Raw genomic sequence first — 14,897 nt, 5'->3', positions numbered from 1 at the left:
TAGAAGTTGAAGCAGTGTTTTGCCTCTTTTTTTTCCTGTAAGTGCAAGTTTCTCAGGAACACTCTTCTTAGAACGGTTCCTTTGTGCTCTCCAACGTGTTGTCTTTATTTGATATATTCTTGGTGTCAGGCCAGCTATAATATCTGCTCTCAGGTTGCTAAGGGGAACCTATATAATACCTTATTTTGAGCAGATAGAATCCTTTTGAAATTACCTTGCGTTTGGCTTCTCCTAACAGGAATAAGCATTCCTTTGGTGCTGTCGAATCATAGGTTTTCAACTCTTGTGTATTTCAATAATTTTCCTCTAAAAGTATTTCTCCCTATTTAATTCTTGTTAGTGTTAAGTATTTGTTATTCATCATGATGGCATTGTTCTTTAAATGTTTGCATTCAGTCCATGCAATGTTAAAAAAGATCATTTTCTGGGATGGTAGGCAGTGACTGCTGATGTTTTACTTTTTGTCACAGCTGCTACAGTGGGAAAAGTCTTCACAGAATCAAGATTTGACCAATTGTTGGCAGCAGAATAAGAGATAATGTCATTTCCCTTAGTGAAAAACATTACTCAACTACCAATGTCAGTGAATGAATCTAATACATCTGCATTGCAGATGCTCTGTTTACACTGACCCTGGTAATGCTTACTGGGGGGTTTGTACTTTTTGGTTCAACAGCTTTAGTCAAGAATATTAAAATGGTGGTTTCCTTCTGAAAATACCAGTGTATTTGAGAAGAGGATGGTATATATATATATATAGTTTATATTCTGAAAGTGGAACGTAACACAAAGAAGTTTTGTGTTCATCTGTAACTATAGTTGAAATACCTCTAAAATATCATCTCATCATTCCCATGCATTTTTTTTGGCAAATCAAGAATAATCACCCAAGTAGAGTAGGCATCTTGGGTGGGCTGAATAAGATCTGTAGGTCATGTGAAGAGCAGTGTATTTGAAATTGGAAATATATGGACACATCTTGTGTTATACCATTACATTTTATCCCTATCTTTTTTAAAGTTCATCTTTCCTTTTAGTTTCTACTTTACCTTGTTAGGTGTACATTCATTTCACAATCATCAGATATGTTTATTGGCCACTGAGCTACAGGCTGACAGTTTGTCAGATAATTATTATGATAGTACCTCTCAGGAGTTTTTTGCCTTCAGCTAAATACTAGCTCTTCTCCAGTTCTGCAATCAACTTTTTTTTTTTTTTCATATCCATGTATCATTTAAAACAAAAAGATAACAACACTAATGGCACTCTGCTGACAGCATTGACAGGTTGGGCGGTATTATTCACAAACTCTTCAAATCATTTTAAAATGCAATTATATATTATCCTCTATTTTAAAGAATCAGCAATCTGTTAAGGAAATTTCAGACACAGTAATTCAATTGTTTCTGGTTGTGATTTGGTTCCTCTCTTTTATGTGCCTGAAATGATTTCTAGAGGGCAAAAAAAGGTAAAAATACCTACAAAATAAAAAGGGCTAGAAACAAAAAATGTCTTTTTTTTAACTTTAATGCTGACTTATTTCTTCAGATTCCCACTGATTTCTTCAGATTCACTCCCATTTCACTTTGAAGTCAGTAGAACAGTACATGTATGAAAAGCCAATATTCACCCAATAACATTAGGAAAAAATAATTCCCCCTTTGGCTTTTTGAATGTCTGTACCTAGCCACAATCTAAGTTATGTGGTTTTCTGTAAGCAGCATGATTTAGATGCAGAAACACACACATTTGCCCCACATTTGTAAATCTTAGACTGGGTCCCACCATTTTTAACCCAGCCTTATGTGCTGTACTTCTGTTATGGGTATAGACCAGTTTTGTGTGTTGAAATTCTGTTCTGTTACAGGTGTAGATCAATTTCTGATCTTTTTTTATACTGGTAAAAGAGTAATGTCTGTACCTGGCCTGAATGATCAGATCTGGGAATTGGTTGAGGGATTATTAACTTCTAAACAGGATTTGTCATGCACATTGACAGTCTTCCCTCAGCATCTTTCATCAGCATCTTCATAATGTCTTATTTTATTGTTAGGGCTGGAGGGGGAGGAACGGTTTTTTTTGTTTTGTGTTTGTTTGTTTGTTTTTTTTTTTAACTCTTTATTTCTGTAAAATGTGAGAATCCCAAAGTATCACAAGTAAATTTTGACTTCAGGTTACATAATTCATTTTGAACTGGAAAAATTATGCTTTGTTAATTTTTTTTCACTCATCATTACTATTGAAAGTAACACAGTGGCAATCTTTGGTACTTGTGTGTTTTTCATAGAAGCCAGTTGACAGGATTGTGGCTGCTCATAAAATACGGTCTTACCCAATTTCTTCTTAAAACAGGGCCCTTTTACATAATAGCATTAGCCTCATTGCTGGAGTATTTGCCCATGAAAGGAGAGACCTAGGTTCTGTTTACTCCTCAGTTTACACAGGGTCCAAACTGTCATCAGGACTATCAGACTATTGGACTGGTGCCATTGTGTAGACTGGAATACAGTATTTATGGGGACAGAGAGAATGTACAAGTGGAAACATGAGCCTATGGCTAGATATATCTGATGAAGTAGATTGTTGCCTACAAAAGCTCATGCCTCTCTGAACTTGTTAGTCTCTGCCCTAGGTTCTGCTTGATTTCATACTAACATGCTAAACACCTCTGTACTCTAGATAAGGAAATAGTTAAACATGGAAAAACTTCTTTCCTCATCCATTTTGAGTGGGAATTAAACAGTTCTCTTTTGACTGTTAAAGCAGAATAGAAATGAGTTTACTTGCTTTTCACTAGGTTCTCTTTTTGTGGTGTAAGGCATCAGCAAGATGGACACATCTAGCACCGACCTCAAAAAGGCCAATTCTTCTTAAACATTTTATTTTACAGTGTGTATCATAGTTTATGTATGGTGACAATTGCTTCTCACCATGTGAACTTTCAGACTGCTGTGCTGAGCAAAATCTGCTCAGTTTTCTTCTAAATACCTTCTTTTCTTAACATAACTCATTACTCACACTGTGCTTACTGTAATGTGTAGATGGCTATGCCTGTAGGAATGGAATGACCTCTGTCAATGTCACATAAATACGGCTTAGGAATGCTAGGTTTTGAATCAGATGGAATGGGCTTCTCTCAGTGTTTTATGTAGAAATAGAAGCATATTGTGGATGTATTTAAGTTTGCATTAAGTTTTATTATACTATGCTTCCAAAAACATTTTCTGAAACAAGAGCCCAAAGTTGGGGGAATGCATATGAGTACTATGAAGAAATATCTTTGGCTGTTTAGACAAAAGAGAAGTCGATAGAAGTTCAACAACATTGGCTCACTAAATCTCAATTACTCCGTAAGGTCCTATTAAAGCTATTATATGGTTCCAATATATATTAAAACTTATTGATGGATATTCTATTATGTGCCTTATCATAGTACCTGGAGACTTTGTGATGAATGAAAAACCGTGTAGATATCAATCACCTAAAAGATGATTTAATTTCTTTTCCTCTTGGCTATATTATATAAAAGAGTGAAAGGAGAAGATGCTCATTTCAGACTAATATTAAAAATAATATAATTCCAAATTCTTCTGTGGAAGCATTAAGGCCAAATTTAGACCATGTACTAGTGGATAAAAAGTAGAGTAAGCACGGGTGACTGTAGAATTGTTGCTGCTATTCTAGGACTAAATTTTTCCCATTAGTGGCACATTCTGTTCTATTTTGTTCCTATGCACTTATTTTTGAGAGAAAAAAATAAGTTCTTAGGTTTCCCTCTCTATGATAACAAAAGGATTTGGCAAAAACAGTCAGCAAAGGCACTTCACCTATTAGCTTTTGTCTTGAGCCCCTATCATTTGTGTTCAGCTTGGTTTAAAGCTAAGCTGGCCAACTGAAATCCCTCCAGCCATTGCTCCTTCAGCCCAATGGCAACATGTAGAGGGTACGTGAGGGTGCATGTGCACCCCCTGAGAGCACTGGTGCACCCCCTGACAGGCCGTGCTCCCCACTTAGGTGATGGGCAGGAGGGGGCTGGTAGGAGTGCCGGTGGCCACTTCCGGAAGCCGGTGAGTGATGGGAGCAGCACAGCTATTCACCAGTCAGTAAGTTTTGCTGCAGGGGGGACTTCTGCCCCGGTCAGTGAAATGTGGGGGGACCTCCCGCCCCGGTCAGCAAAATGTGGGGGGACTGTGGGGGGACCTCCTCCCCCCCGGTTGCTGACTGGTCACTGTGGGGGTATGTGCCCCCCACCCCGTGTAAGGCGGCACCAGTCGCCCATGCTTCAGCTCCCTATACCTACAGGGGCTAGATACAGAAATTTACTTTCTACTGGGAGAATTGCTGTTCTTTTGGTAGAAAGCAAAAGTGTACAGGCACTCAGGCTTTTTCTCCCAGGGACAAAATGGCTTCTTCAGGGGAAAAATATCCCTGGAACAACCAGAGTTAAGTCACTCCTGGCAGAGTTTTTGCAGGAAGACTGGGATCACCATAGTCCTGTCCCCCACCCGTGAGAAGGAATGGGAGGGAGGGAGCATCTCTTACCCCTCCTGTAGACTGGGAAGGGAAGCTTCTCTTCCCTGCTTCTTGCACCACAGTTCTTGTTATGAGCAGCTTTGCTGAAGTGCTTCCTCTACTTGGCTTCCAGACACTGGAGGGTAAGCAGCAGGGAGCAGCTTATCCCCCTGCCTGCTTCTCACACTAGAGTTGTCAGCATGAGAAGCAAGCAGGGGCACCAGGAGCTGACCACAGGGGGTGGCAGTGTCCCTTACCAGCTTTCCTTTGCCCCCCAGCTGAGTTGGGGGGGGGGTAGGAAGCTCGTCAGGGGCAAACAGGTTGGGGAATGCCTCCCCAAGCCTTGCTTTATCCCCTTGGCTCCCCGCACCAGGAACAGAGCAAAGGGAGCAAGTCTGTGAGCCCTCTGCCTGTTTGTCACACCTGAGTCCCAGGAATAAGAAGCAGGCAGGGGGTTGCCCTGCTGCTTCCTCCACTTTGCTCCAAAAGACGGGGAGCAGAGTGGAAGAGCAGCTGTTCCAGACTAGGGAGTTTTGCCCCACCACTCCTTTTCCCACCTGGTGAGACAAGAAGTAGCAAGGTACAGCCAACAGCCCCTTCCCTAAGCCAGGGAAGTTCCTGGCTTGAGGAAGGCATGGCTCGAGGCTCTCTTCCCCTCACACCAGTCAGGGAGGGGAGAGGAGGGGAGTACCAGCTATTGATCCCTGCCTTTTCCCATGGCCAGACACTGCCCTGCTTTGGGTAGGGGCTGGGGGCTTTACCCCATGCTCCCTCTACTCCAGTCCCAGGGATAGGGAGCAGAGTGAAGGAGGCAGATCCTCCACGCTGTTCCCCAGAGCCCAGTTGGGGGCAGGTGTGGAGAATCTTTCCCCCTTGCTCCACAGCCCACTCCGTAGTAGAAGTAGTGGAGCAGGCATTGCTCTGCTCCCCTTGCCCACACTGGAACCAGCCTGATTTTAGGAAGGCACAGAGAGAAGGGGGAGGGAGCAGCTACAAAGTGAATGTCTGTACAGCTCCCTCTCCTAGAAAGATTTCTCCTGGGGAAATTTCTGAGAAATTTTCCCTAATTGAAAAACATCTGTACTCAGTCAGGGTTGAATCTGGTCCTTTGGATTTGATTCTCTTCTCATTTACACCAGTTTACATTGGCATAACTAATGACATGCATAAAGTTTCTCCTAATTTATAGCATTCGTAGTTAAAGGAGAATCTGTTTTCTCACAGTTTTTATTAGGAACCCAAGGTGGAACAGCATAAAACACTTTTTCAGATCTTTATTTTTGTAAAACATTTTAGACCGAACTCCATGTTATAGCTGAAGCTTTCTTGCATGGCTCTCACCACTGACAATTTGGGGATAATTATAATTATTCAAATAGACCATGAAGAGCTTCTAAAAAAATTCTAGCAGTGAACTGAACATTTCATTCTCATTAAGATTGCTAAATTAAACACGTGGATTTTAGAAGAGGACAATGAAGGGCTAATTTCCATATCAGAAAAATGGAAGTCTATAAAGACTTGAGGACGTTACTAGTTAAGAAAACTACCTGTTTCTGAATCCCTCCAGGATTGCTTACATCTAGATTTGAACTGATTGGAAGTGAAATTATGTTGATGACAATAGATAGCTCGATGTAACAAAACTCACCACAAAAACTGGCAGAATTAATTTGTCTGCCTCATATCAGCTCAAAAGAATCAGTCAGACTACAAATGCAGGTGGCATAATTATGAGGAGAAACTAGCAAAACTGTCCAGATTTAGCTGTGCTATAAATGTCTAACCTTTGTAAGAACTGGAATAAACTTCACATTTTTAAATGTCTCAAATGAAAAAAAGATTCAAAACACCCAGGCTGTTTCCAGCATGCCTTAATATAGGACTGTTAAATCTGTTTATTCTTCCGGTATCTATAATATGACTAATGGTTTTATTTTTATAATTTAAATTTAAGTCAGGTTTCCGGACTGTGGAAAGCCATGAATTCATATGACTCAAACTTTTCACACTTCTGTATTGTCTTCTGTATTTTTGCTGCTACTGTTAAAACTAGACCTGTATTCCTGTATAACCCGACAGATGCATGCAGTGCTTAAAGATGGTTTTGTAGGGAATGCTGTCTGTCAGCTTACAATAGAACCAAAGATTCACAATCAGAGTGGCAGACAGCTATATTAAAAAAAACCCTTGAAAATAAATCTTCTTCCATTTTAAAATGTACCATCTTTCTTTTCTCTGGAAGATTTTTTTTTTGTATCTGGTCTGTGAGTATGAAATTACCCTGTATACTACCTATTCAGTCTATGTAGTTACACTGATGAGAGATTGGAGAAATGCTCTCTGTATTTTTCCTAACTCATAGGTGTACGTACACATGCATGCACACATACACAGATGCACTGCATATATATCTTACTTACGCCAATTAAATGCCATTCAAACTGAAGCGCATCTATCAAATATTCAAGGTGTATTTGCTTAGTACATAAACAGTTAAGTGTGTTTGTTCTAGAGCCAGAGAATGTGAGGTGCATTATATCATTAATGAAAGTATTAAGAAAAATTGTGAAATGAAGACCTTTACTTTACATAAAGGTCATGGGTTCTGCCTTGACAAATGGTATTTAATAATCCTGGTTTGAAATATACTTCTATCTGGACAAGTTCTTTTACAATAGATGTAAATATAGGTAGTGGAGAATAGAATTAATAAAAGTGAAAGGAAAATTCTAAACAGGGATTTGGTTCCTCTTGAGTATTTGACCTTGTTTGCTGAGTTCAGGACAGCATTACCGTTACTCCCAATCTGAAATTAACTCCATCCATCTCTACATAGGAGAATGTCTGCAGAGTTGTGTCACGATGGATCTGTTCTTTCATGCTGGATGCGGAATGGCGTGACCAGACCACCACATAGTGCAAAGGCTGAGTTGAGGAAGAATGGCTGTAAGCACATTTGAGATGGACATTGCCTCTCACAAGCTCAGCAGTAATCACTGGTTGCAAAATCAGGGTTGGGAATTTTCCTGGAAAAAGAAGTGATATGCTGCAGACATTGATAGTAGCGTATTTCTTCCTTAATCATGTAAATATGAACATTGTGAAATGTTGCAGAAACGTTGCATTGCATATGTCTGTAAGGGCCGTGTTACATGGTAAGTTTTAGCAGCTTCTGGAGCTCTTAACCCCTGGATTTGATGCACATTAGCACCTTTAGGTGGTTTAAAGCACTCATGGATTGGTTTAAAAGTACGCCACTCCAGGGCAGAATTATCTCTAATCCACCTAATTTTGCTGCTGTTCTACTATGGTGTGGCCACTCCCAACAGCAGTTCCACCCAAGATGAAGTTCTCTAGCATCCCAGGATGCAATGGCCCTTTCTGAATGGGGATGCTGGGGCGCAACAGGCCAGGCATGGTGCCTCGCCCCCTGGGGACATCAGGCAGAGTGAACGCTGCAGCTCTTGAGCACCTGGCAGCTGTGGTGCCTCCTGCTGTTGCCTGGACTGGCTCACTGCTTGAACTCTGAGAGGTCCAATCCTTTTTTTCCTCTGGATTGCATCCCTATGTACTGCTTCCACCCAGGATCCTGGTTGGCCAAGTGCTGCTTGAGTTTTGAAAAGGATCAGGCCCCTCGGAGTTCAGGCAGTGCCTGGCTGACTGGCAGCCCAGCTGGCAGCAGCACTGTGGGGTGATCTCCGGGGAAAAAAAAGATTGGAGCTCTAGCAGCAAGCCAGTCTGGATAGTGGCAGGAGGCACCGCAGCCACTGCAGTGGAGCAGCAAACCGGTCCTGCCCCTGCTCACCAGGCCTCTAGTGGCAAGTCAGAGCTGTGCAGGTGAAGGACAGCCAGAGAGTTTTTCACCTTAAGGTATGACTGCTCCACTCAGCCAATCAACACTTAGCTGATTAACATTTGCACAAGTTTCAGCATAAAGTGTAACAAGGCCCTAATTCAATTATTTTATTATATAAGAAGCAATAAAAAAAATATGAAAATAGAATAAAAAGAAAGAATTTAGGTAATCTGTTAAAAATACTAACCCCATTTGTCCAGGACTGTATACATAGAAGAACATGTTTTAGAAACAAAGTATGCAACACATTTGGTGCTAGATAATGTTAATATTATTACCCTGGCAAATTCCTTCACCTTCAGATTCCCCAGGAGCACAGACCTTTGGTTTTAACTCTGCAACAATAATAGAAGAGATGCAAGAAGTCAGTATGCTGCAGTGATGACAAAGTGGTACCCTGTTGACTCACAAATAATCTCTAAGTCATTGCTCATGGAATGAGCAGCATTTCCACATTCTTTTAGGCTGCATGTGGCATGTGTTGTGGTAGACTGGCTGGCAAGGAACATGTTAGAATCCCAGATAGCGTCTTTTCTCTAAGCTCTGAGTAGCTACTAGTACTCTAAAAATATGTCTTGCTTCCTCTATGCTTCAACAAATAATTTGATTCCAATGTTAGGGATAACATTTAAGAGATATAATAATATTGCACTGTATTTTACTGTCCTTTGAACTCTAGGGCCACATCCAGAAAAGTGTGGCTGTGCAGCATGTGATGCTGCAGACCCGTCTGTGGTGCCACACACTGCATATTTAGATGTAGCAATAGGGGGTGGGGGTTGACTCTAGGAGATCCTGGGGTCAAAAAAAAAAAACACCCCACACAGAAAAAGAGCAGGGTAGTTCACATGGTGGCACTGTGCACTGTCCAAAATTGGAGCCTGACTGGTTGGAGCTGTGCTCCGGCTGCTGGCTAGGCTCCCAGCTGCTGGAGCGCTATGGTTGAAGCTCCCTGAGACCCCCAGGACCCTAGGTAAGGCTTCTGGGGCCAGCCTCCCCTACCCTACCTGGGGTAACCTGTCATGCACCACAAGGTGTGTTGCCACTTTTTGTCCTTAAGGAAACAAATGTCTGCACTCATGTGGATGCAGCCTAGAGGTCTAAGTTCAAATGGAACACAGAACTGGTTCAGGTTCTTTGAAGGAATGAATTAATGAGCTTTCTGGAAGAATACAGAAAATACTATTAATGCCCAAAAGAATAAAGCATAAGGCAGTTTTATCAGAATGAAGAATTTACATGTTAATGTCTATGACAAATAGCAATAAGGTAGGAAGATGAAAAAATAGTTTCTTAAAATAGGGAATACATAGATATTGTTTGTGTTTGTTATATTCTAAGGAAAATTGCTTCAAACTATGGCTTAGATCATGACTTTCTCCAGAAAATCACACAAGAACGGCAAAATAAGGTAATCAACTCACAGGAACATCTGAGCAAGATTTGTTATGCGCACACACACATGGTCACTCATATCACTTCCCCAGATTTGATCTCTCTCTGATGCTCAAATTCTAAATGTATGAAGGTTTTGGAGTTTCTTATGCTGAATATGGGAGAATTTTGCCTCTAAGGCACTTAGGCATGAGACTTTTGAAGCCGGAGGCTATGTTATTGAGGGGCTTATGTGCTAATCACTTACAATTTAGATATTGAAGAAAGATTAACTCTGTGAGACCCCTTGGCTGTGAGTGGTTTCTGAACAGCACGTGGTACCAGGAGTCAAAGGAACCAAGAAAATATCCTGAGTGAAAGAATGGAGCGGTTGACAGTACCAGCAAAAAGGAAAGTTCTTTTATTTCTGACAATAGCTGGTTTTGAAGAACTTGAAAATTGAATATTGTTCAGTTAACATGGGCACAAAATTTGATGAAGCTTCCCTCAGAGTATCTCCTGCTCTACTTGGGAGACCCATTCTGACATGGTCAAGAGTTAAGGCAGATGCTTCCTTATGGGGTATGTTCTAACCAAAGTTAGATCGATCTAAATACCTGGCCATGCAGGCATTCACAGGGCTTAAATCACCTTGAAAATGGTGCACCTGATTTAAGTTAGTTCACCTCAGAAGGTGAATTAGCATTAGACAGGCCTGGGTTAACATGATATAAATGGGTTAACCTAGTCTAACAAATGCCTGCATGCATCACAGCATATCCCCAAGGCTAGGAAAGTCCAACCACTCACCCCAGCCCCCATGCTATTCTGTTTTAACCCCTACCTCACATCTTCCCGTTGACCCACCAGCCCCACCAGACCTGCCCTCCCACTCACTGATCCTGCCAAGCCTCGCCTCCCAATTTATGTCTGACTGCGTGGGTAAATGCCTGCATGCGTAAACTGAGTTGCGTGATTCAAATGTTTGTTCGCACCCATGGGGCTACACTGCCTCATTCCAGGGTTTAGTACATGAGGCGCAAGAACAAAAAGGCTAGACATGCTGCCAGAGTGGTGTAGATGTGTTATTTAGGAGATTGATTCAAAGTAAGTATTGCAAATTCTGTATTAGGCTAATGTTGCTAGTTAATGGTCTATATGTTTGGTCGTGAAAGTATGGAGAAATGTACAAGAGCATATGCTCTTGTATGAACTAGTTGGAAGTGGTGGTTCTTCTCTGCACAGACTCCAGTTCTCATTGCTGATGAGCTAGAACTCACCCACTTACTACAGTGGACCTCTATAAGAGTCCTTCACTCTGAGTCATTGCTGAGTAGCATAAGTTACTCTGCATCCAGTCTAGTCTGTTCATGAAGAGGATACATGACATACCAAGCAGCATCAAAACTCTGAAGTTAAGCCCCTGGGCAGCTTTGTCAGTCCTTATTCAACTTTTTGAAACTTCATCTATAAAATCAGGGAGCAGAATGGGGGTATTACTCATGCAGTTCCTGCATGGTCCAGTTGTTCACTCAGAAACTTTGATCAGTGGGTTTTAAATTATTTTTGTTGGAGAAGACTGTCCCAATTCTGGAAGCACTCCCTTATATATTTAACAGAGAGTGACATGCAGGTGCCAGTGCTTGCTGTGGTTGTACACTTGACCCAGATGTGAGAGGTTTGCTGACATGCCAGACCTCAGTAGTATATGTAGGAATAAAACATTAAACCTGTAGCTTAGAGGAAAAGTAGAATATAGAGTTTTTCTCCCAACTAAAAAGTAGGATGCTCACTCTGAAGAGCCAGAGCTTATGTTGGATCATGCTTGACAGAAAGGCTGGGAAAGGGGATTAGTTTATAAAGATTATTGACATTTTCAGCTGAAAAAAAAAAAATAAAAATTTTTTTTTTAGAAAAAATGTGATAGAATTGTCACTTCCTAGAAATGATCCATATGATTTAAACACATTTTAATCTAAAATTTTCATTTCATGCTCATGGGGAAATTCTTACTTTCCTTATTTTTTTTCATTTTTTGAATGGAAAGTTTACAATATTCAAGAAATGGAGAAAAACAATCCTTTTTTTTTTCTTGGGAGGTAAAAAAATCCCAAGGGTTTCTTTCCCCATTTTTCCTCAACTTTTGTTTCAAAAATTTAAAAAGTGAGAGAGAGGAAAAAGATGAAAAAGCAACATTTCAATGGAATGAAACAAATTTCCAAATACAACAAAGAAATCGCTTCATTTATAGAATTAAGTTTTGATTTGTTAATTTTAAAACATAAAAAATGAACTATTTAAGAAAGACAAAATCTGTATATTTATTTCAAAATAGCTCTCTAACAACATGAATTGCTCTTTCAAAACATTTTTTCCTAAGGGAAATACGGTAATGAGTTTCTTAGTGTGTCATGTCCATGTTCACATCCGAAAATGCTGAAAGGAGACTATAAAGATATGTTTTTTCTTTAAGAAAAGGCACTTCCTTTTAACTGAATCTATATGCACCTGAACAGTCGGAGTTCAGAAGGTTTAACTGAGTGAATAATTTCTTTCTGCTATTTCTTTGTTTCCTAGTTACAGAACAGAGGTTGGATCTTTTGTAGTAGGCTACCAATTATTTCTGACTAGAGTAATTTTATTAATGCCATGACAATCTGTAATCAGATTTGTTTTCCCATCCAAGGCTTCAAAGTTATCCTTTTGTGGGGGGGATTCTGGATTATTTAAGATAAGAGCAAACCTTAGATATGGTACCTCAAAAAGAAACTAGCTAGTTTTACATCTTCAAGACACAGCAACGACGAAGACGATAGTAAAGGTTACATGTGAACAGCAGCCAAGCTAAGAACACTTCAGTTTACACATACCAGATTACATTTTGCACTGGCAATAATAGCTGTGCCTCAGAAACAGCTTGGACTAAGGCTGATTTATTTGCTACATAGACTGCACCTTACTGGAAGTAATACTTGACTTGCAAGGTCAGTGAGATGTGTATTTCAATACCAGGACCTTTGAACACAGAGCAGAAGAGGCATATACAGTCTTACTGATAAATTCATTCTTTACTAAACCTACCTTCTGCACAATAACCCATGCATCCCTGAGTGGGCTGCAAAAGATAAACAAAGAATCCACCGCAGTTTCTAACTGAAATAGGTATTCGGAACAAGCAGCAGTCTTTGGTGCTCCCAAAGAAGAATTGCCACGTAGCGCAGGCCATGAGCTGCTTTCTTTCACCAGGAAGAGGGAGGGTTTCTGATTTCAGGGAAAGCCAAACTGGAGCTTGTGTTCCACATTTATTCATCTGAGGATGAGCATAAAAGGAGTCATTTCCAGCACTCTGGATATAATCACTTAAAACATACATTTGTTTATTAGAAATAGGAGTTCAGGGCGGGGGAAAAATACTTTTCATTGAAAAGGGAAGATCAGTTTAGCCATGTATCATTTCTAAATCCAATTGCTACCTGTAAGCTCAGAAACATCTTATACTTCTATTTATGTGTCTGCAAAAGAGTTGATGGGGCTTTAAATGGAGCCAAAGAGTTGGATTTGCTGGTCTGTCTGAGTTCATTTCATGCCAAGTAAACTGTGAGAATACCTTTTCCCTGGCATAATGGTCTGTCTCTTAGGGAAGGACTGAGGGCAGGGATGGGGGTGTAGTGAGACCATGACAGAACCGAGTTCCACCATACCTGGTCCCTTGCTGCTTTGGATCTTACACCAACATGTAATATGTTCAAATATGTTGCTTCTGCTCTGACTGCTGCTGAATCCCTGCAGTCTTCATTGTGTACAATGCCTGAGAATTGGAGCAGGGATAGACACAGCAGGGTGCCTTTTTTTCTTTTTTACTTTGGGTATTCTATGGGTTTATGAGTAAATTAAATGCATCAGGTATGGGAAATATTGAACAAGGAGACTAGAAAGTGTATGTTGAAACAGGGTGGTGGGCTCTGTTGCATATGCATGTAACATGGTACATTTCTTGAGGCCCTTTAGAACTGAAAGCCGTAGACATGGAGAGAGGACTAGGAGCAAAAATATCACTTAAGGAAACTTAAGAGAAGAAAGACTTAAGGTGGGGCAAGTCACAGAGGGAATGCTATCATGGGAGCCAGGGAGGGATTTTGAAAGGTAAAGTGTTTCCTCTGTACATCTAGCTGATAGGAAGGTCTTGTGGCTGGATAATATTCAGTACTTTGAATTTATTTATTCTGGCTTTTTTTTTTGGGTGTCCCCCCCCCCCCCCCCCCCCATGAGGCTATTTAAAAGCTGGTAGTTTTGAGTCTACTTTTCCATCCCCAGATGGTAAAATATAATCTGCTCGCTGGCATTATGAAAACAAACACAAAAGTGAGTGTTAAGCTCTGAAATATCTCAAAGGTCTAGTTATTCTAAGGGAAGTTGATGTACCATCTACCCAATCGATCCATTTTTAACGTCCCTATAATGATAAAATCTAAGCGCCAGTTGTGTCATAGTGGTGATCATAAAACTGTAAGGGGCACTTTTACCACTCCTTTTATTAATAACTTGTAGTTTTATGCTGTTTTGATCACAAAAGTTCCACACACACTTTACAAATAATACAGTCATGGTCTTGTAAATATATTATTGCTTTCCAAGTGGAGGGCTTATTTTTAACTTTAGTTGGAACTGAAGGAAATTGTCCTTTGTTCACCTTTTCTTACTAGTTGTACATTTGTGAACAGGCAAGAACCACTTTGTCATTTTGGAGGACACAGCAAAGTGGTATTGCAAAACAATTTAGTCCTGGATAGGGGGAAAAAAATCTCTCTCTCACATTGAAGCAGGACTTGGAATGTAACTAGGCAGAATATAATGACATATTTACATTACTTGGGGCAGTAGGTAAAATACTGGTATATTTGCAAATAAAAAAATGCTGTGAGATTTCTAATAACAAGAAGTCCAGGACTCAGCTTTGTATCCCATCAGAAGGACACAGTGAAGGACATTGGCTTGGTATTGACTAAAAGTGAAAACTGACTCTTTGACAGTGCTATGCCACATCCAGCAAGACCTTGAATTATCCTTGGAGGCCCTTTATCTAATACTAAATTCCATCTAATACCATAGGTTCTAATAAATTTACCACCAAAAATGGCCTGTTCACAGGCCT

General features: G+C 40.4%; 1 protein-coding gene across 1 annotated transcript in view; it reads right to left on the bottom strand.

The window, feature by feature from the left end:
• LOC102384375 (von Willebrand factor D and EGF domain-containing protein-like) overlaps positions 1 to 14,897 on the bottom strand; it is a 328,357-nt gene that overhangs the window by 213,108 nt on the left and 100,352 nt on the right. The window contains exons 3-5 of the mRNA XM_025214561.1: positions 12,827 to 13,055; positions 8,650 to 8,715; positions 7,309 to 7,541 (exon numbers count right to left, since the gene is read on the bottom strand). Of these exons, the coding sequence (XP_025070346.1) occupies positions 7,309 to 7,541; positions 8,650 to 8,715; positions 12,827 to 13,055 (528 nt within the window). The remainder of the gene's footprint in view (positions 1 to 7,308; positions 7,542 to 8,649; positions 8,716 to 12,826; positions 13,056 to 14,897) is intronic.

This window comes from Alligator sinensis, unplaced genomic scaffold (genome assembly GCF_000455745.1).
Source record: "Alligator sinensis unplaced genomic scaffold, ASM45574v1 scaffold1176_1, whole genome shotgun sequence".
Classification (NCBI taxonomy): domain Eukaryota; kingdom Metazoa; phylum Chordata; order Crocodylia; family Alligatoridae; genus Alligator; species Alligator sinensis.
Note: the sequence above shows the minus strand (reverse complement) of the source record. Positions and strands in the feature narration are given on the sequence as shown.